The sequence below is a fragment of the Pyxicephalus adspersus genome, chromosome 9 (genome assembly GCF_032062135.1).
Source record: "Pyxicephalus adspersus chromosome 9, UCB_Pads_2.0, whole genome shotgun sequence".
Lineage (NCBI taxonomy): Eukaryota > Metazoa > Chordata > Amphibia > Anura > Pyxicephalidae > Pyxicephalus > Pyxicephalus adspersus.
The window spans coordinates 59,246,220-59,269,681 of record NC_092866.1 but is presented as its reverse complement, the minus strand read 5'-3'; the positions used below and the strand labels follow the sequence as shown (position 1 = coordinate 59,269,681).

Sequence of the window (23,462 nt, the reverse complement as noted above, 5' to 3'; positions counted from 1 at the left end):
TGCACGGTACTGCCAATCCAAAAGAACGGAAGTCATGGCACAGAGAATGTCTTCTTATCTATCCACTGGCTGGTTTGGGTGACTGACCAATCTCTACAGCTACATTGCACTGTATAAAAGTGGGGTCAGGGTTATCAAACAGTGACCAGCTCATGTAGTCAATGGCTCTGCCCTGGCTAAGCCTCATTTTTCGCCTATTTAACTGGCAGACTCTCAGAGGAAGGAGAAGGTGGTAGGCGGGTGCCAATGAACAGAGACACTTCTTGTTATTTGTAGAGAGAAGGCCTTAGAGTACCAGACCTTCATGGACCCAACAATACAAAGTCTGTGGCTTCTTAAAGCCCACCTCCTCCCTTATGTATAGCACGGAAGTCCCCCAAGTACCACTTTCTATGCCTTTAGAGGAATAAACCTTCAGGGACCCAATGAGACCAATAATACAAGTTCTGTAGCTTCTTAAAGCCCACCTCCTCCCTAAAAAAACCTCCCCAAGTACCACTTTCTGTGCCTTGAAAGGATAAACCTTCAGGGACCCAATAAGACCAACAATACAAATTCTGTAGCTTCTTAAAGCCCACTCCCAAGCACCACTTTCTGTGCCTTGTAGGAATAAACCTTCAGGGACCCAAAGAGACAAACAATACAAAAACAAAAGTTCTGTAGCTTAAAAAATGAGAAAGAACAATAAAGCAGGGGTTTTCCTTACGGCAAAACAAAATAAATTGTATTTATATATAACACCAATAGATTTTAGCTAAAATTTAGAAAAGCATACTGTTTAGACGGAAAGTCGACAGTCCCATGACATTAATGGGACAGACCTAAACTCTTATACCCTGTAAACCGAAAATGTTGGAAATCTATTGGTGTTCTATATAAATATTACAATTTATTTTGTTTTGCCGCAAAGAAAACCCCTGCTTTATTGTTTCTTTTTTTATGTACTTCGCAAGGGGGCATCCACCATATGAACACATAATAGGACACCCAGGGAGGAAAAACAAACCCCATCTTTACGCAAGTTCTGTAGCTTCCTAAAGCTCACCTTCTCCCTTAATAGCCCACCACAAAGTACCACTTTCTGTTCCTTAAGGAAATAAACCTTTATGGACCCAATGAGACCAACTATACAAGTTCTGTAGTTTCTTAAAGCCCACCTCCTTCCTTAAAAGCCAACCCCTGAGCACCACTTTTTCCTATGGTCTTCCCATTCTATGATTTCTATTGTCCAATCTTGTAGCAACTTGAGGTCCTTCCTCTTTTACTTGACTAATGGACCTCAAAGTTTTCGGAATCTGGAGCTTCCATTATGACTTCTTTGCATTGTTCTACTATGAGCCCAGGGCAATATTATGATGTACACCAGGCTGTGTGTCCATGACCCCACCAGACATACAAGAGGTTAGTTTAATGATGCTGGGAAACATTTAAGACCCCATACAGAAGAATCAATCCTTTATACAAGATTGTGATGGTGGAAGAATGGATTGATTTGTAGTTATGCCTGTCTGTATCACTGTTTTTTTGGAGGTCTGTTTACTTCTTTTTAAATAAAATCAATTTGTTTTCTTTTAAAACAATTGTTGCTTTAAACTAATTTTACCTTTTTACTTTTTTATTGTTTCTTTTCTTTAAATTCAGCCTTTTTTCTCTCCTGCCCACCATCTAGTAACGCCGCAGTCCTCCTGAATATTTGTGTGGCTTTTCTGCTCTCTGATTACACAATACCAATTAAGTCTTGCTGAGAGGCCGCGCGGCCCGCTGCAGTGGATTTGTTTTGCGTGCTACATAAATTGCCATAGTAACAAAGTCCTTTCTATTTTTATATCAAATGGCAAAATGTTTCTCCACTTAATTCCACTCCTGGAGGACAAGTGACTCGAACTCTTCAGTGCAGTTTTTCAGAATGAGAGATGGGTTTTAACTGTATAGTGACTGGTGGGGATATTGACCCGCTTGGGGAAAAAATAATGGAGTAATGGCCATTGCCTCCCCTGTTGACTGTATTTTCTGTGCAATCAGACTCTGGTTTTATTAGAAACTTCCATTTATGCTATATAGCTGCTTTACCTTGTAAACATGTCACAAGGATGTCCTCTGATTTATGTCAGAATGCCAACCTAAGCAATTACATCACTAAAACAGTACACACTTTCAGGGCTGGCTTGCACCATTGTGCACTGGACAATGTTGCTCAACAGAGGCCCAATGGATCAAGAAAATCTTCATAATTTTCAATGAGCCTGGTTATCATTATCTTGTATTTATATGGTGCCAATATGCACTGCCTGGCCAAATACAAAAGTCCCAAAGGCTGTGTAGCAGTGGTATTTGGGGTACCTTTGGGAGGATTGTTATGATCTTGGGTGCCTGTGAGGGTAGAGTTATGATCCATTTTGCTTGGGGGGGCAGTGTGTGCTCCAAGGTGCCTGTGATGGGGGTAGTGGTATGATCTGGGGTGCCTGTGGGGGTAGTGGTATGATCTGGGGTGCCTGTGGGGCCAGTGTTATGATTTCGGGTGCCTGTGAAGCCGGTGTTATGATCTCGGGTGCCTGTGGGGGTAGTGTTATGATCTGCGGTGCATGTTGGGGTAGTGGTGTGATCTGGGGTGCCTTTGAAGCCAGTGTTATGATCTGGGGTGCCTGTGGGGGTAGTGTTATGATCTGGGGTGCCTGTGGGGGTAGTGTTATGATCTGGGGTGTCTGTGAGAGCAGTGCTATGATCTGGGGTGCCCGTAGGGGCAGTGTTAAGATCTGGGGTACATGTGAGCACAGTGTTATGATCCGGGATGCCTTTGAGGGGCATGTTGTGATCTGGGGTGCATGTGGGGGTAGTGATATGATCTGGGGTGCATGTGGGGGTAGTGTTATGATCCGGGGTGCATGTGGGGGCCAGGTATGATCCGGGGTTGCTTCAGTTGGTTAAGTCTAGATTTAGCAACATTATGTGCCCAAAAAATGTCAACTGAATTTACCAATTGTCTAGGTTTTTGGCATGGCATAAGATGACAATGCCAGGAGGGGCTCACATTTTATAGTCCAAGGACAGATTTGGGATAAGCCAATTGCACTACCAGTATGTTTTTGGGATGTGGGGGGAAACCCATGCAAAGAATAGAAGTACAAAACGACAACATGCAGAGATAGTGTCTGAGATTCACACCCCATTGCTGCCACTTCGCTCTATCCACTAATCTTGTTCACATCAACGCTCTACACTGTGCTAAAATAGAACTTGCTGCATATAAATGCACGGCAACACATTACGGCACGTCACAACACACATTAAGGAAAAAGTAAATTGGCTCCCGCTGTGAGAAGAAAGGAAAATGTGCAGCAATGTGTTAAATAAAGCACAACACCGCCCAATGACTGAAGTGCTTTTAACACACAACATGGCAATGCACAAAGTTGGAATCCAACATCAAGCTGGTTGCACATATTAAAATCTGATTATATGAATTGCACAGCCAATCAAGTTTGGATAAAATGAAATACTTTAGCAAGAACAAGTCAATTTTTCCAGAGTTTTTCTTTTAAGTAATTCTCCTGAGTGAATCCTAATTCACCCCATAAAATTCTCTGTGATTTCCTCATCAGCCAGCGCTGGTTTAATGGCCTCCAAATGATGACCCTCCAGCAAATAGAGCTTTTGGAAACCCATAGGGGGCTTGTTGAAGCTTCATGCTGGGCGTATAATGTAGCAGATCAATCTGTGTCTTTATATGGGCTCTCCGGGGTCTGTTTAAAAGTCTCCTATGAATCGAGGATATTGTCAGGGTCATTATTAAGACAATAAGAGGTCAGATATTGACAGATGGGATGGAGTTGGTGAAAGCACGTCAGCACTGAAGCATCTCCAAAAATATTGGTGGCTGTTGTAGATTAATGAGTGGAGTCCTCAGCACATGGAGATGTCTGATATGCATATAATTGTATGTAGGGAAATGTCTTTGTATTATTAATGCTGGAGGTAGTGATGAGTAAAATCCCACATAAATCTCACTTTCACTGTAGGTGAATGTTTCTAGTGCATGTGTTTAAAATGACAGTGATTGATTTAGCACTAGAGTGCATAAATCTGCCTTAAGCTACATTCACACTCACAATCTGATGATTGTCGCCCGACATGAACGGTGCAAGGATAAATGGATTGGCAATGACTTTTGAAATGACACTAAAGCCGTGTATTCACGTGTAAAGGATATCAAAGACTTGTTACTAGAAATAATATTTTATGATTGTTACCAGTGTCAGATGAATGAATGGGCCCTGTACACTCTGTGCTGTTCTATGGAGAGGGGATGGAGGATAGACAAGTTGGCGGACCCTCGCTATGATGTCCTCCGTAGGTGGTTCCCGATCAGCAGTGGCTTTGGATTGATGAACGATGTTGGGGACACACTGTTTCGGGAGACTATTACCTGATGTGGAGGGGGTGTACAGGGTGGGCACGGGTGGGAATTCAGTGCCCCCCACTTTTTTCGGGAATGTGCATGCCCACTTTTATTTTGCAGAGAATTCTTTGGTGGTCCGTGGCTCTGGCCGGTCAGTAGAAGGACCCCGCTGGGGGGGTGGGGGGACACACCGGCCATGTTTGCGTTGGGAGAGTGGATGGGTTCTGGTATCATGATGTCACCCTGGGGGTAGTTTCTTCCCCTTTGAATGACACATAGGCAGGGGTGTAGTAGGGCCGGCACATTTACATAAATAGAACCGTGCCCCCTCCTTTTTTATGACTACACCCCTGCTGATGTGTGTACATAGCCTAAACTCTGTACCATGGTGCACACTTACCCCCAAACCCTCCTCTACTCCCCCATCCCCACAGTGATTCAAGAAGCACAATTTCCCACTTTGCTCTGTTGCTGGTAATGGCATTTACTCCTGGCCAATCCTTTGGCATCTTTAGCCATCTTTATTAGCCTCCTCCGGTGCAACACAGGGTAACATGACATTGCACGGGGCAACTTGGCATTCTGTGCTGAAATTGATGCAAAGGAACTATACAGAATACTCCAAAGAATGCAAGGTGAAGTTATTGGAGAGCATTTCAAAGGCTTCATAAAACGCCCCTGCAAAGCCAGCATTGACGCAAATTGGTAGCTAATATTTTCAATTTATTAAATCAGACCAACACTGGAAAAGCAAGATGGAGAAATTTGGTTCCGAAATGAGGACAGTCCCTCGAAATAAAGGACAGGTGCTTTGGTGGTGATCCATATCCAACCCATTTTTTTCATGCTCATTGCAAAGGCCAGAATGGAGCTGAACCCATTCTGCATCCTCGCTCCTTGCTTCTGAGAGTATCTGGAATAGAAAAGACCTGGATACACTGATACAAAGTGACAGGCGGCCTGACACTGTTTGCACCTGTTTATACATGAGCAGAGTCGTCTCTTGACAAATATCTGTCAACGTAAGCTGTGCAGAGGGCGACCCCGGGTCACGCAGGGTGTTTGATGCTGGGATTCTCCAGCCATTACTGGCCTGACCCCGAGGGAGCTCCTTCACTCTAACAGTACAATGTGGGATTCCATCTGCTGCACACATAAACATAGAAACTGGCGATACATAGAACGGTCTGGGGGCTAATGTTTATATGGAGCGTTATAATATAAACAATGGCATTTTTAGCTCTTGCTTGTGTATTTGCATGCAAAAATTGAATCTTTTGGAAACTCCTGCACATAGGACCAGGCAAGCACGAGACGCCGGCAGGCAGTCCAAGAGATCCGCTTGCAACGGTATCTCGTCCTTGCCTCTCCCTCCATTCCACCTAAACCACCAATGCTATTGAAATTGTCTCATATATCATTTCCCTATACCATCAAAAACTAAATCATCACAATTGGTACCCCAGCTACCTCCCTGCAGGCCTATGCTTTGTTTCCCTAAATGATTTTGTTCTATGCAACACTAGAAAAACTTCTATTTCTACCTGGAAAAATCTCGACTCCTCCTTATAACCATCCTTTGTGGAGTATCCACATATTCCAGCTTCCCTATCATCTCTACTATCTACAATCATTTATATCCAGACTTCTATCTGCCTTCATTATCAAGTTAATTCTTCTCTCCCTGTTGGGGCAACTATTGGCGTGAACATCTGCATATGTTTTTATACTCATCATAGTTCAATGATCATTATACTTTTTTTCTTGTGCTCTCTAACCTTACAACTAGAACACAATATCAAAACAACCCCCCTGAAGAAGCCATTTGGCGAAACGCGTCGGACAACAGATTTTGTTGTGTAATGTTGAAAGAAACTATAATACCTGAAAGTATCACTGTAATTGTTTGTAAAAGTATTTATTTCACATTTTTCACAATTGTTTATATTCATCAACTTGCCTATTAATGGTCAGTAGATCTATGTTAGAATCAGGATCTAAAAGAAACACATTAAAGTAACATACTATACTAAAAATTGGCCTATTTGATTTCTCCTATCTTTTTAAAGTTAACTCCTACACATAAGTTGTGGAACGCAAATATTAATAAATCATGGGCATGACCAGTAAATGTTTGCTTCCATCAGAACAAGGAAAGGAGCTGGTGCAGAGCACAATTTACTGTGCTCAGAGATGCACGCTTTGCATAAGGCCTCTTTGCAAACTTTCATTGGTACCCCAATGATCTGAGAACCCCATCTGCTTACAGAAGATGAATTCCCAAGCACTCACTGTTTGCTCCTTGCAGCTTGAATCTGACTGCGGATACAACAGAAGGCAACAGAAAGCAGACCAACCTACCTTTAAAGCCCAACTTTTTTTTTTAACCAACGTTGGCTGTAATACCCACCTTCATTATAGTACTGTTGCTTGCAGTATCTCTTCATTGCCAGTAGATGTCCCTAATATTCCAGATTGAATATTGCACAACATCACTCAACCTAAAAAAAAGTGGTAGAAAAAGTGCCAGCCCCCCATAGACATAGAATGTGTCCATGCCATCATACCAGAAGAATTAAAAGAAAGAGTCCTGCACATCATGTGACAGGGTGGAATTTATTGGGAAATGGTATATATTCATCAGGGAGGGGGATTATAATTTGGGTGTGCTGACCTCTTTCTATAAATTGTAAGTCTACCCATTGCTGCTTCCAATATTACTTAACTTGAGATATGTATGTTTGTCTGTGCACCACATTTTGGTTTCTCTCCTATTTTAAACTATTAAACAAATTCCTATTTGCATAATGACTTTTTTTGCACAGTTCACAGAATCATGAACTGGTCCACATTTCTTTATTAGTCTTTACTTTTCTGCTCCTTGCCTGATATGTAGATATTTCTCTTTATCTGCTAGGGCTTATCCTTTCAGACACTGAAATGTCAACCAAAAAGTAAAATCTAAAGATTATTGGTCACTTTTTTTCTTTTCAGAACAAAAAGAATTAGAGATTGGCTATTGGATTATCTGTGTTAGGCAGTGCTGACACCCAGTGGGCACAGGTGGTATTACGCTTTAGTTTTATTCTCTGCAAACAATTGGAATAAATGGCCAAAAACAAAATATCGAAGTATGCAACTGCTCCCCCTTTTTATTTACACACATGTTATCATCTAGTTGCTACAGGTTACTGCACTTTTCATAGCATAATTGCATTCATTTATTAAAAGTAAATGTCAATCTTAAATTAAGATTTTAGTGATTTGGGTTACATGCATTTTACAGTGAATTTTACGTATTTTTTTCCTAGCTGTGTGATGCCGATATACAAATACAGGAATAGCTTTACCTGCTAGAAACTGCAAAATAAAACACCTTGTGGGCAGTACCGCCTGTGACCACGGTGTGCCCAACACAAATTATCCAATGGTACCTGTGCTTTAATGTTAGCCCTATGACAGTGGACAAGGGGCAACACCTTTTTCTTCATTCTAGGCATTCTAGTGAACACAATGGACTTCCCCACTCTTTTAGGGATGTCAAAGTACCTCATCTTCCCACCTATTTAGCATTGGTGAGATCAATGCATTTTCTTGGTCTGCATGCTGATGTGCAGATTATGAGGCTCCTGCTACCCATGTGCTAAATTCTCAGGTCTGTACACCTGTAGTGCCCATTATAGGGGGCTTCCACCATCCCTGCACTGTTCCTGGGTCTCCACTTGCAATATAAAGAACACACAGTCCCTTCTGCAATAAAACATACTTACCTACCTGTATCTAAAATACACTGAGATGCAAATGTGTATAATGCAGAGTATCCTGGCATCCCCCCTGGCTGCTGACAAAGAATAAACATGCATGCTTTGGAGTTATGTCATTTTGGCCAGGCCAATCAACATGCCTGCAGATCCAGAATCCAGAAGTGGACAGATGAAGATTGCAACGCCTGTGATGGAGCGAGGACAAGTGATTTGTAAAAATTTGGAACAGGCAGATAAGTTTATTTTATGCATTTGCAATAAAAACCTGCCTTTTTTTTTTTTTTTTAATTTGGACGGTTTGATTTTGCTTTAAGGTCGCCCATGGGCAATAAAGGAGATGGCAATTACATTTATTCCACTTTAGCTATCCAAAACCTAAGAGAATGAATTTGCCTTTTTAAAAAAGTTGATAAAAAGTTAAAAAATTCCACTTTTGGGTTTTCATATCACAGGTGTGTCCTGGTAATAGGTGCCTCAATTGTGTTTTTCTCCAGATGTGGAAATCTTAATGTGACATTAGTACAGAACAGACAATTTCACGTCACAATTACACTCCGCACTTTTAAGGGCAGTCAGTCTTTTTGGCTGCCCCGCTGACGCCATGACACCAATGCTGATCCCCATGCACATCCCTCTTCCAGGGCACATAAACAGGCAGCCGGAGTAAAACGCAGAATACAATGTACTGTGCCTGCCTCGTGGGCTAAAAGCTTTTCATTAATGATAATGGTGCGCGGCGGCGGGGAGCGCTGTAATTAGGCTAAGTATACCCGACCGGCTGCTGCTTTTTACTGCATTGTTTGTTTAATGGAAGGTTACTTTATTGACTTTCTCTGTAATTGGATATACTTTTTTCCCCCCCCTGGTATGTAAGCTGGGGTTGGTGCATCGCTGCGTTCAGCGTTATATTCCAAAGGGTGGGAAGCAGATGGGCATCGCGGGGAACGTTCTGCGTGAGCGCTTTTATCTCAGTGGTGGCAGCAAAAGAAAGGGCTTTGTTTTTATTTTATTTTTCATAAATACAATGAGGAAAGGAAAGTTAAGAAACTTTAGGATATTAATGATATTTTTACAAGCGATAACATGTTTGTGCCATTTCAGAAGCACTTGAAGGTGTTTTTGGATCTGCTGCTTTATAGTCTAATGATACCCGGTGAACCTGCAGTGATGGTTCTTGTTACGGGGTGACAACACTTTGCAACAGTCACCGGATTGTACCGTGTGTTGTCATGTTATCACATGGGCCAAGTATGGCATGTAGTAATGTGTGTTCCATTATGGAAGGATGTTTATTTTAGCAGGGACAGGTGATGCCCCTTCTGCAATAGAATTTACTTTCTTAAAATGCATCGTGCAGTGTAGGCTGCTAGGATGGCTGGATAACCTGGCATACTTCGGGGCCCCTGGGAATGAATAATATCGCGTGGCCAAGTGCAGGAGTTTCATCATTCTGGCCTGGCCAAAGATCCAACATCGGGAAGAAGAGCAAGGACAGGTAAGTGCAATTGAAAAACTGCATTCGGGCAGGTATGTTCATTTTGTTGCAAATAGGACATCCCCTGTCAATATAAAACCTGCCTGGGTGCAAGTTTTTAATTTGGAGGGTTTAGTTCCACTTTAGGGCCACCCATGGGTCATGAATGCACCTCAATAAAGGGAACATCGCATAGGGAGGAACTGTTTGGCAAGGCAGTGCACCTCAATGCACAGTTGTTCACGGGCACAACATTTTGGTTGGATTTTGCACTTCTTGGAAAATGCTGCCTGGCACATGGACAACCAAACTTCAACGTGTGTGCACAGGGTAGTGCCTTGCCAAACCAACGCAATACATGCAACATGGTATCTCACTACTGTGTTTGATGGTGCAGCTCCAAAATTGGATCCATATCGTGTAATGCATTGGAAGCTCATTTCAATGAATGATCATTCTCCATGGAATGATCTTCCATGGAGAATGGACCACCAGATAGGAAAAACTTCAAACAATCTTGTTTGTCACCAGGGGTGGAAATGAAAGAAAACATCCCCAGTGAACACACAGAAATTCTTCACTCTATCCAGAAAGGACAGAGTGCTGTTGGGGAAATGCGCAAGACTTCGGTTAGGTTGGAGTCCCACTTTATTCTTATCCTCAAGCATCGTACTTTATTTAAAAGCTCAAAGCAATCATTTATGATGGCGTAGAAAACATTTCAGTGTTGCTCTTATTTACAAGCTGATTGGAGTGTAGCACAAGGATACGTTATTAGCGGGCTGGTGGAGCGCGTATTAATGGAGGCCAGTGATTACCGGATCAATCAGCAGGGGTCAAAGTTCTATTCACTCTGATTGGAGTGATATTTTCATCCTCTGCATCTCTCACCGTGTTGACCTGCATCTAACCACCAATCAACCGCATTCAACAACTCAACAGACTAAGTCTCCATCGGCTTGACTATGTGCTTGATAAAATTAAGCCGTGATTAAGTGTTGCTCGCCAAATATTTTTAAATTTTCCAGACAGGTCATGGACCTTTGAGTGTTGTAAAGCTGTGACTGCAACCAATGTGTCACCTGAAATCATCTGGCTTCATAGATCCAATAATAAAAATTTCATATAGAAGTATTCGGGTGATCCTAACATGACGATTCTTGTGCACACGGTTCTTTGTTGTAGGGTGACAACACTTTATCCCGTCATCCAGTTGTGGCGTTGTCACCTTGTGGGATTCCTAATGAGATGGCTGTAGGCTGCTTGAGGACACGGCACATTACGCCAGGTTTGGTCTATTGTTACCGTCAAAAAACCATACAGCCACCACTGTAATTATTAATGATGAACGAACCAACCCATTCATGAAGGTGACTGTTCCCAACCATCAGCCAATGGCAAAGTTGCCCTTCTTTACCTTGGAAGCTTGGCTCCTAAGGGCCCTTTCAGACCTACAGTGGCAAACTGCTTCTGTGCAGGTGGGAGAGGCAAGCCATAGCAAGGGCAACAAAATATACACCGCTACGGCCATTGGCAGATCTTCAAGCAACAACCACGTGGCACAATGATTTTGCAAGCCATGCTGTGACTGGCAAAAAGAGGGTACCAAACTCTCCCATTCACCTAAATGGGAGAGGTTTGGACTGTGGTTGAGTCCATGGCAGAACACTGCAGGTCCCTGCAGGTCTAAAATGGCCCTAAGTGATTACTGATCTACACAGAGGGCAGCATCCAGTTACTGACCCTACCAACCACCAACCAAAGGGCATGCTGCTTGCTGAGTACACAATCAACTGGCCAAGAGTTGGTGATGACAACATCTCTAGAAATACTTTTAAATATTTAATAATGGTTAAATAATAATTAAAATTAGATTTTTAACCACACATGACACAATGACGATACATTGGGGCAAATGTTAATTCCTCATTTTTCTTTCACCAGGAAGACCACCATCATGGAGGGCGATAGTTTGAGCTGCGTAAAATACCTCATGTTCATCTTTAACTTTTTTATATTTGTAAGTATTTATTTTATTTTTACTATTCTTTAGTCTAAGTGTTTGTTTTGCGTGCAATGAAATCCTAATTTAAAGCCCCAAAAAGTGCTAACATAGCAAAAATGAAGCTGCAGTGATCTCCATGCAGGTGCTGTCTTTGTAGTAACTGTTTTCCACCACTAGATGTCCTCAGTCGTGAAATTGATGACATAAAACATGATGTAAAGTGGAAGACTGAGGACAGCCTATGAGTGCAGGGCAACATGGACCCGCCCCCGAGGGGTTGTCACTGAAATACTTGTACTTACAAAGATGCAAAGAAAAGCACAATTCAAGCTTCTCATGACATATGGTCACCATAAAATAAAACCAGGAGAATTCCGGGGCTAAGGAATGAGCACTGGGGGTGTTTGGATGAGGAGACATTTGTAGTCAGTCTTCGAACAGTTTTCCTATAATGAGATTGCATTACCAAACCTCTCCTCTTCTCCATTGTAGCTTGGAGGAACCTTTCTGCTTGGACTTGGGGTTTGGGTAATCGTTGACCCCACCGGTTTCCGGGAAATCATAGCTGCAAATCCCTTGATGTTCATGGGAACCTACCTGGTCCTGGCCATGGGGGCCATGCTGTTTCTTCTCGGCTTCCTGGGCTGCTGTGGAGCCATCCGTGAGAACAAGTGCCTTTTGCTGTTTGTGAGTACCGGTTTCATGCTGTACACTGATGGTCTAGAATTATAGAACATCTTTAATTGAGTTTGCCCTTTTATTTTTGTGTCATGTTGCTGTAGTTGAGCATCTAAAACCACGTATGATCATTTTATGACTGGGAAATTTATTTGAAGGTGTAATTTAGTAGATCGCCTCAATGTGTTGCCAGGGAATCCCTTGTAACATCCAAAGGGAACTCCAGGGTTCCTCAAGGTGTTACTAGGGGTTCCCTGAGCTGTGACCAATTGACCTCCCATCTGATGATGCCTGCATAACTGCTGGCCCAATGACACTTGTTAGAACCCGTGCCATGGCACAACTGATCTTTTTAGCGGTCTGTGAGAAGGACGTTCTGACCATGGAGTTCCTCAAGGTGTTGCCCGGGGTTCCCCAAGCTTTACTGATTCACTTCATATTTACATAGCTGCTGGCCCAATGCCACTTGGTAGAACCTGTGCCATGACACAATGATCTTTGTAGATTGGGGCATTCTTCCCACCAACCACTGAGTTCCTTAAGGTTTTGCCTGGGGTTCCCCAAACTTTGATCAACTGACCTCCCATCTAATGTACATTAAATAGGGGTTGCAAATGACAGATACAGACAGTGACACAGGAGGAGGAGAGGACCCTGCCCCGAAGAGCTGGTGGTGGGGTGGGGGAAGTATCACACAATAGGAGGGGAGATATGTAGTGGTGGGAAGTAATGAAGGTTTAGGACAAGAAGACGACGCGTAGGTCAGCATGAAAAGATGGGTTTTGAGAGCTCTTTTAAAGGAGCAGAAAGTAGGAGCAAGCCGAATAGGACGAGGAACATCATTCCAGAAAGTCGGGGCAGCTCTAGAAAAGTCTTGAAGCTGTGCATGTGAGGAGGTTATAAGCAAGGAAGTCTTTAGTAGGTCATTGGAGGAGCAAAGAGAAAAGTTTACTTATAGATTTACAAAATAAATATGTGAGTTGTATATTAGCAACAGACGACACAGCTGCATGACTTTTGTCACTTTCTGAAGTCTCGCTGAGTGTTAATGATCATCAATGTCACCATTTTCTCTTCCAGTTCTTCATGTTTATTCTGGTTATATTCCTGGCAGAACTCTCGGCTGCTATTTTGGCGTTCCTGTTCAGGGAGAATGTAAGTGTCGCAGAGCCGCGCTAATCACAATCCAGCTTTGTCTAGCCAAGGCGATGTTTGTTCTCTATTTCCAAGCTTCAGAGTTTTCACCATCCAAATGTACCAAGCTCAGGGCATGCAGGTTTTATCAGGAGGATTTCATTGTAAATGGAACAGACATAAGCAGTCCATTAGCTGGTTATAAGCATGCTGGGAGTTTAATGTCAGTTGTATGGTTTCTATGAACTGTATTGTATGCTGGAATTTAGTAATGTGTTCTGAGAAGAACTATTCACTACTGAGAAATATGAAGATAATGGGAAAAGTGCATGCTCTTACACTAGCCATTGAAAATAAGTATACGTTTCTACATTTACTTCTAAAGAATCCCATGCTGATGTGCATTTATACTAAGCAATGAATAAGTTGGGGTATGTGCTACATTATCCATTGAGAAAGGTTGGTAGTTTTTGGTAATGCAAGGAAGGGTTACAACCTTTGGGTATAGGGAAATTGGAACATTGGATTTAATTCAAGAAAGCTTTCCACGCATGGAAGAACCTGGATGATCTTGCAAACCCATTGTTATCATGTAAATTTTGCAATTGTTTTCAATCAAGTTCCAGATTTGCTAGATCACCGAGGTTTTCCCATGATAGTCTATCTTCTTCAGTCTTGGATAGCTTTAATAAATCAGGTCAATTGTGTTGGAAGGATCACCAGCAGCTTTGGTCTGGGCACTACTCCCTAAGATGAAAAGTTTGACCACTTTGGAAGGATTTATTCTTCCTTAGGACAGAAAACAAAGGGAAATCTTCCTAGCTGTGTGCAGACAGCAAAAATAAATAAATAACCCTTTTGTGCTCTGTACAAAACTTTTTTTAAATGGACGTAATGGACTTTATTCAATGTTCCACCCACACCCTTTTAGCCGGGCGCACCGCCTAACTGTTTTTGGGTGCCTAATGAAATGTGGGGTCACAATAGAGGGGCTGCCATCCACCTACACCTTTTTTTTTCCCCACCCAGCTTAAAAAGATTGTTTATATAAAAGTAATATTTAGTTGGGGTTGTAGAATAAGAATAATCAGGAATACAATGGCATCATTTGTATTAAATACAGGGCAGGAAGAGGGGGTTGCTATTTCCTTCGTTCTGCCCCTTTAGCTCTCCAGTTTTTGATCTCCAGATTTCTCTTTGCAGCTAACAAGAGACTTTTTCACCAAGGAGCTCAAGAAGCATTATCAGGGGAACAACAGTACGGACATATTCACATCAACCTGGAACTCTGTCATGATTACTGTGAGTTTATTACCCATCTATGATCCTTAGTGCACAGCCCTACCAGTTACAAGGTGTGATGAGAAATACAAACTGTTCTTCATTTGATGTTTACAAATGTAAAAAATAATATTTTTTAAATAATGTTTGTTTATATGAAAAATAATGTTATATTTACCAATTTACAATAATACAAGGTGACACAATGACAGTCTGTTTGCAGACTTCGGGAGGATCTTCTGGTTGTAGTCAAATTAGACCGGCTTTAACTTTTCCATGACAGATGTTGAGGGGTGCATCCTTCCTATGTGACCCATTCAGCTGTGTGTGTAATCTGATGTTTGATGTTGATACCAGCAGCTGTTAAAGCAAAATGTTCATTCAAAAAAAAGCAAAGATAAAAAACATTTACCGATACTTTTGAAAAGCCTTCAGACCCCTCACAATCCAATGGGTCCTGCTCCGTCCTGGTTCCTTTCTTCTATGCAGTACGGATGCCACAGTGGCACGGTTATCTTTTTTTTTTTTTTTTTTGTTCTTTAGGCTTACTTCACCCCATAGGGCAAAAATACAAAGCACTTAACAATGGATTTAAAAAATACTATTGGGCTCTTAAAAGGGCCCCCAAGGTCAGCCTGGCTTTGCCCTAGGAAGTGGTGGATTTGGCACCTTTCTTAACAGGAACCCATCAGCACCTCTTTCAGCCTTTGCCTCCTTAGGGTTGAGTTCTATGCCTGTGACTTTATATCTTTACTACCTCTTTAATTCACTAACAAATGTCAATGAAGGGGAGGAAATACAGCACAGAAATAACTCCAGGAGTAGCAGAGCCTTCCTCCTTACCTAGAATTGTGAAATATAATAGTGTTGCAGACTTGGAGTCATTGCTTGCACCCCAGTATTGCTGGAATTTGGTAAAAGTGTTCCCAACCTGATGCAGGGGGTGAGCTACAAAACTGTGGCCGGGGTATGGGGGGCATGTACGGGTACAGTTTGGGCATTGCATCTCAATCAGTGACCCTTTAAGGCAATGGCTGACCTTGAGTGAAGCTTGCTGAGCATTTCTGCACCATTTTTTTTTTATTGTGTACTATAATATTAAACAGTGTTTATATAGCACCAAATTATTTTGCAGTGCTGTACACTAAATAGGGGATACAAACAATGACACAGGAGAAGGTCAGGACCCCAACCAAAGAAGCTTACAATCTAGGAGTTATTATTTAATATATACTTATGGAAGTATTTAAGTTTTTTAATGCTATTTAAAGAGCAAAGCACAGAATGAAAAAAAAATCAGCTTTACTAAAGCGAAACCAGTACAGTATGGATTCTGATTGGCTGTTGGTACTACCATTTGCACCGTGCTGGATATTTCACCCTGGTTTATTTCACCCTGGTCAATGGAACATTCCATTGATCCCATCTAGATCAAACTATTTTTGTTCACCGACCCTTTCTGTTGATTTCTCTTACAGTTTGAATGCTGTGGGGTGAATGGTCCTGAAGATTTTGGGGACACCTTGCACTTTAAGGCTCATTCCCACAACGCAGTGCCTGAAGCTTGCTGCAGGAGGAATGTACTGCGAAAAGAGGCGGAAATCCTCAGAAAGACAGAATGCATGTTGGGTATTGACCTGAACAGACAGGTAAGGACGCTCTTCTCTAATCAAGTTCACCTGTCTTGTATGAATACTGACAAAATCTATTTATTGGGCTGCACAGCATAAAGCCGACCCCATATATAATAATCCTGTGATGTATCCAGTGCTATGTACCTTATTGTGTCACTTTCCTAATGGATGGATAGGCTGTGCATAAATTTTACTAAAATTAATTTAAAAAAAGCTGGTTTGACATCGCTTTCTGTTCCAAAAATCATCTAATTTCAAAGTAAAGATAAGATATTGCATTACTAGAAATCCTTTGTAGGGCTTCAGAATAACTGAAGTCCTACAGAACATTGTATTACATGTATGCAACATTTAAATTAAAATTGGGTTTTTGCTTCAATATTCACAATTATTTCAGAGGTATAGATGCAGTTTTATCTTTTTGCCACTAGATGTCACTAGCTTTATAGGTTGTTTGACATTCAACCAGCTGTCATTGACCCCCCCCCCATCAAGTGTTAGGAAACTCCACCCCTGACTCACACATTATGAAGGTTAAAATTCATACATAAGTCCAGACTTGAATGGTTCACTTTAAAAAAGCCCAGGTGATGATTGGACCACTGGTAAGGATATGGGGATTCAGTCAATATGTTTTGTAAATATGAAAGCAAATAACGGAACCTGGGGAAACAATAAGCTTAATAGGGACAGGCTGCAAATGAGGGTCATAGGCCTTTTTCCACAAACGTAGTATGAATGGTAACACTTCTCTACCCTTTGTGATCTCCATTAGGGATGTTACTCCACTATACTTAGTTCCTTGGAGCCTTACGTATATATTGCTGGAGCGCTGGCCATCGGTGTCTTGGCTGTGGAGGTAAGAGTTTTTGTAACCTTCAAACAATGTCAAACAGCTGCAGTGACTTCTTGTGCCCACGAGGTGGCACTGCAGCTTCTCCTAAATCTTTGCCAAACGTTTCGGCGCGCTGGCAAGTCAAATGATATCAATAAGCTTATTGAACAAAAACAGCATGCTGTAAGGCACGGACATCAATAAGCAATTAGCACTTTTGTTGTGTGATGAGGTTGTTGAGAACTGCACCTTTTCCCTTTTATAATTTTCCTTCCTGTATTTCAGCTAGTTTTATATTAAGTAACATTGACTTAGAGGAAAACATCCCTTCATACAATGCAAAAAAAAAAAATTATATATATATAATTTTTTTTTTTTGCATAATATATATATATATATAATATATATACACATACAGTTTACATTTCAATTCACCTGTACATAGAAACAGAATTTTTGAAGAGCTGGGACTGTGTTACTGTTTTTGCCAGGGTCACATGGTGCTCTTGCAATTCTGAAAACCCCTCCCATGTTACTCAAGTGGCTTTATTCCATTGTACATGTCAATGGGAGCTCATGGTCAATGTGCAGAGCTGTGGGAGGGGCCTAAAAGGCTCACCCACTAGAAGCTGCCTGTAGAGAACTACAGGAGGGGGTGGAGAAGAGACCAGTCACCCTGTGACAAGTATTAAAATGGATTACTGCACAGAAAACTTTTTGTTTTTTTTATGCTTTTTTCATTTCCAATTGACTTTACCAAACTTTCTACTAAAAATTTCAATTTACAACACGCCCCTAAACAAGAAAAAAAAATTGACAAATTCAAATTCCCTCTAAAACCCAGATTTGTTTTCTGATTTGCAGCTCTTCGCCATGATATTCGCTATGTGTTTGTTTCGAGGCATCCAGTAGAGGGAGTTTTTCGGCAGACGGACTGAGTGCCAAACTGGGAGGGTCGCCCCACTACCCCCCTGCTCCATCCAGACCACCATCTTGCTTTCACTGCCGGAGAGCCTTGCACTAGCATTGGGGCCTTCAACCATGACAGTGTTACTGTGAACACCTAAAAATTTAGAAAGGACCTCCTCCATTTACCAGCCTCTGCTCTCTGATTTGAGGGCGTGGCCCTGTGTTGTCACCGCCCCTGTGGAGCTATAGTAAGCATCATCTGATCAACACGGCCAATAAAATTGTATATATCGGAACTAAACCTCACCAACTGCCAACACTGGACCAATGTGCCCTGTCTGCAGGCTTAAGCATCGTCACCGGACCGTGAGAGAAGAGTTCAGGGTAGTGACACGCACTGTGTATTTCCATTTCCCAACAGAATTTGCCGGTTCCTTTGTTTTATGTCTAAGAACGCAATAGATTTTAATTTCTTTTTTATTTTACTGTTTTTGCTTTAAGGAAATGATTGTATTGTAGCGCAAAAGCCAAATTGCTCCAGTAAGTTAATATGTTATAATGCCCCAACCTACATAGGCAAGTTGTACATAGATAGGTGTGGACTGCCCCCCCATTGGCAAGAGGAATGGAAAAAACCAGAGGGGTCTCATTCTGAATAAATTAAATCAGCAAACCCTGAAAATACAAGAATTCCTTTACTATTAGAAGGAACTATATACATATTTGGGGAAATTAGAGAATCCCTTTCATTGGGGGGGGGGGGGGGGTGCAACACTAAGCCTTTCCCACGAGGAGCTACATAGGAACTCTAAGCAACCAATCAGATGCTGGCTTTGCTTTTCATAGAACATTCCAGCTGTGATCTGATTGGTTGCTTGGAGCAGTTTGGCTTTGTTCTTGCACCAGCATTGAATACCAAATGTACAATACAGATGAGTCTCTTCACAGGTAATAGTTCTAAATTCAGCTTTTGAAAAAGAAATTACAGAGCAGGATGTAGAGTGAGCCAGAACAGGATGGGGGACAGTTCATGATTTTACTAATATTTTGGTGCCTCTCCCATGGCTGTGGTGCCTAATAGGCACCTCAAGAGCCTGTACAAGAACAAGGTGTCCATGGTGAAAGATTTCCCCCCTTGGATGACAATAGTAAGCGGGACAAGAGAGGGAGAACAATGAGTTCCAGCCCTTCTCTATGTTCTCCACAATCTATTTTTTCCCTATTTGTCATTACTTCCTGTTGCTGCCTGACAACGCTGAGCTACTGCCTCACAATTATCAGCAATGTTGTCACCTACCATGTTTGCTCTTTCGATTGGCCATTGGGCAGCCCACTCATTAGTTGATGGAGCACTAAGGGCAGAATGAGCTGCCTAGCATTGTCAGCCTACATCAGGAAATGCCATTGGCAGGATCTCCAGTTAAAATACTTTGCAACAGGTCCTCAAAAATGCTTTAGAAAACTGTGATTCATCCTGCCCCATTTCAGAAATTAGGATGGGAGGGATGATATAATATTCAGAGCTGTGTCACATTGTACATGAATATCGAAGGGGTAATTCCACTGACCCCCAAAAGGGTTGTTTAGTTGGCATCTACCCAGACTGTCCCAACCTCTCATTTGCCCATTGGTTAAAAAAGTCAATTGCAACCAATCACTTCTAGGCAGTATTATGACGAACGCAGACAGCTGCCATCATTTCTAGAATTTCCAATGCGTAATAAAAGTAGTCAAAAAATTTGGTGCCCACTTGCATAGGGCATAAATGTTGGCCAAGAACTTACCCAATCCTAGCTTTCAGTAAGAGCACACTCTTATTAGGGGAATAAGTTCTAGCCACTAGGGTAAGCTTGGGTTGGGTGGGCACTTACCACTACTAGCACTGTTCTCCCCAGACTTTTTTAGCTGGGCGCACCACCTGGCACTTTTCAGTAACCACCTGGCTGTTTTTGAGTGTTTACTGAATGGTTGGGTCACAATACAGGGACCACCACCTGCCTCGAAAAAATTTCTGGGGAAACTTCTGCACTAGGAATAATAGCTAGGGTAGGTTGTAAAGGATTGGTTGAACCACTTGCCAGCTGCCTTAGTAAACAAGAGCTTTGATTGGCACCAGAAGAGGAAAGGTGGAGAAATCTTCCAATGGGTATATTTGTTTTGGTACCAACTTTTCTTTATCTCATCCCTGCTACATCCAGTGTCTTTGTACACTGCCCCTCATGTTTCCTTCTCTCCACCTATTGGCAAGACAATATGCTACTGTCCCTTTAGGACTAACTTTGTTCCATAAGGTCAGCAAAATTTTGCTATTATCGTGTTCGGTCAGGTCAAAAATGTGAGCTGTAAATATGAGAGTAACTTAGTTTTTTTTTTTTTTTTTTACTATTGTAATTTTATGCATTTGTGAATGATATTAGTCGACAGGCACAAGTGCAATTTTATTTAATTTATCCTAACTTTATATCTGACACAACCTATGGCGGCCTTCTCCCTATTGTTACATTATGGCCAACTTTGCACTAAATTATGTTTCAATCTTTGTATTAAATACGCCACCTGCTGGTTGATTCGTAGTACTGCACTCTGGGAATTGTTACATTTTTTGAATTCATCATTCAGCACCTGCTGATCATCAAGCTGTAGAACTCAATTCTAAAAGAATTCTTACAATCCTTGCTTGACTCAATGAGCCTGATTTATTAAAGCTCTCCAATCGTGGAGAAGAAACACTTTCATCAGTGAACCTGGAATAGATTTTAAAAATGATTTGCCATTTATTAGCAAATATTTTCCATCCTGGCCCAGATCCAATCCAGATTTGCTAGATCACCCAGGTTCACTGGTGAAAGTGTATCCTCTCCAGCTTTAATCAGACCCAATGCATCTAGATTGTTACAATCTTTGTATTCATTGCACCACCTGCTGGTTGATCTGTAACACTGCACTCTAAAGATAATTTTTACAATGTTTGATTCAATGAATCCAGATTGTTAAAATTTTTGGATTCATTGTGCTACCTGTTGTAGTACAGCGCTCCACGAGAACTGTTACAATCTTTATTATAATTGCACCCCCTGATGGTTGATCTGTAGCACTGCATGCTAGAACTGCTTCAGCTTTCTGGGTAAAATGCCACCTAATTAAATATGGGATTCAATTAAAATTGTTAAGGAAAGTTGATATTACAGATTGATAAGCTCAGTCAAGTTATAGAGTACCTCCACTGTTAAGGATTTTGTTTTTTAAAGGATGATATGCGAGTTCCCCCCCAGATCCTTTTAGCTGGGTGCACCACCCAGCATGTTTCAGTAACCACTTGGCTGTTTTTGGGTGCTTACTGAAGAGCTGGGTCACAAGACAGGAGATGCCAACATTTCTGGGTTGAACACTGGAGTTCTACATGGAATGAAAATTAAACTTGCCCTTGCAGTGCAAACACCTAAACTGTCCCCCACCCCCACAAATGCATGGCATGCCTTACTGCAACACACATCAATGTGTGGGTTCTTACACCTTACCTTACCAGCACTCCACACACCTTACCAGTCCACTGCAGTGCATCATACATCAATGCATTACTGTGCAAAAATCACAGCATGCATGACTTAATATATATGGGTGCACTAAGACACCACATTCATTTAGGTAATGCATGCCAAGGCAAACAGAATGCATTTACATCGGGTATCCAGAAAAACGGTGCCATTTTTTTAGGGGGGGAAACTGTTGGCATGCTTACATTTAACTTGCAGCAATAGATCTGACTTGACCCCTAGAACCTAATCCTAAAAAGTGATGCTAAACAATGTAACCCCTAAAACTCTTAAAATTTACCCTGGCCATAATAAATGGATTGCTACTCGATTGGCTATTTTACCATCTCCTTGCTAATTATGCTCAGAAGACAACCAGCCAATAAAAACACATACTGGTGGTCACATGTTCATAAATATTAAGGGTAAGAGATTAGGAAAAAAAAAGTATCCCTCCATTGGGGCTCCAAAGAGAATCCCCCATATTAAATAAAGTGGATGTATTCTTTACATTTTCTAGGCAACCTCCTTTCTTTTTACAGAGCTCATCTGAGAAAAAAAAAAACAACCCACAAGATGCCTTTTGTGCTTTTATTCCTGAACTCTGTACCATAACTGTGAATATTTGTGTATAATCCAGCCCCCAGCAGGCACAATACTTTGGATGTGCAGAGTACCCTGTCCTACATCGCCACCTAGAGGACACCATGTGAGCTGCATCTTTACCAGAAGACTGGATACAATTGAAGGCTGAAAACTTTTATTTTCTAACTGTAAATGTTTGTTTATATGAAATAGTTCAAGCTGTATTGTCCTGTGAAGACTTGCTACTTTTTTTCTCTCTTTTTGGCAATAGGTGAACAGGACATTTGAGCACTTCTTATTTGTGTAAAAAACAAAATACAGATATTTCATTCTGATACCACTTGCTATCTATCAAAATTAACAGAAAAATGTCTGTATTTGTGTAAAAAACAAAATAAAAGATTTAAAAAATTGTGAAAGTGAATTAACCTTCTGGTTTGGTGTCTAATTCAGTTATCTTATGAAAAAGTTGTCTTTTTGGGGCCCCTACAATATAGATGAAAAGAATGAATAATGAAAGGATTCATTCTAGGAGTTTGTGTCTTGTTTGAGAAGGAAGGAAAATTGAGACGGAAGACCGTAACATAGGAATGCCTTTATTTTCCCTCCCTGGTTCCTCCCCTCTGGTCCGGGAATATTTTCAATATTCAGCACTCGTACCAGATTTGGTGTCCCCCGCCATATGCTGTGGTTCGGTCTTACAATACTAACTCACATCTGTGTGACATCTGTGAGGATGAAACCAAAGCATACAGCGGGGGGACACCGGTATCTGACACTCAAGGAAGTGTCATATTGTTTCGACAGAGCTGCAAAGGAGGGGAGGCAGGGGACACAGAAAAGTATAAAACTTTTATCTTTCTTTGGGAACTTTCATTCTGCAATATAAGGCCGGTTTACAAAAGGAGTTATCAAATCACCTAATGTTGAAATATTTCAATTATCCAATCGCATAAAAATAAAAAAAAATAACTTTGAATACCCAATCATGTGCAAATGCTTTAGTAAATCCTCTAGTAAGGGACTCCTTTAGTAAATCGGCTTCCTTCTTTTACTCTGACAGTTGCCATAAAGGAAATGTTTAAAATCTATGTGTGTCTTGAAAAAGATTTTAAAGCAAAGTGCATTAATCAGTTTAATCACAAGTGCAATACCACTTCTGAGCACCAGGGGAGCACTTAAAACCATTTACCAACCATTAAGTTCTTTTAAGGTTACACAACAGAATAATTCA

At 41.4% G+C, this 23,462-nt stretch overlaps 1 protein-coding gene across 1 annotated transcript in view; it reads left to right on the top strand.

The window, feature by feature from the left end:
• The window catches only part of TSPAN18 (tetraspanin 18), a 99,942-nt gene extending 77,398 nt beyond the window's left edge, over positions 1-22,544 (top strand). Inside the window, exons 4-10 of the mRNA XM_072422160.1 lie at positions 11,579-11,654; positions 12,132-12,326; positions 13,398-13,472; positions 14,655-14,753; positions 16,211-16,381; positions 17,142-17,225; positions 18,066-22,544. Of these exons, the coding sequence (XP_072278261.1) occupies positions 11,592-11,654; positions 12,132-12,326; positions 13,398-13,472; positions 14,655-14,753; positions 16,211-16,381; positions 17,142-17,225; positions 18,066-18,113 (735 nt within the window). The 5' untranslated portion in view covers positions 11,579-11,591 and the 3' untranslated portion in view covers positions 18,114-22,544. The remainder of the gene's footprint in view (positions 1-11,578; positions 11,655-12,131; positions 12,327-13,397; positions 13,473-14,654; positions 14,754-16,210; positions 16,382-17,141; positions 17,226-18,065) is intronic.
• Positions 22,545-23,462: the final 918 nt, after the last annotated feature.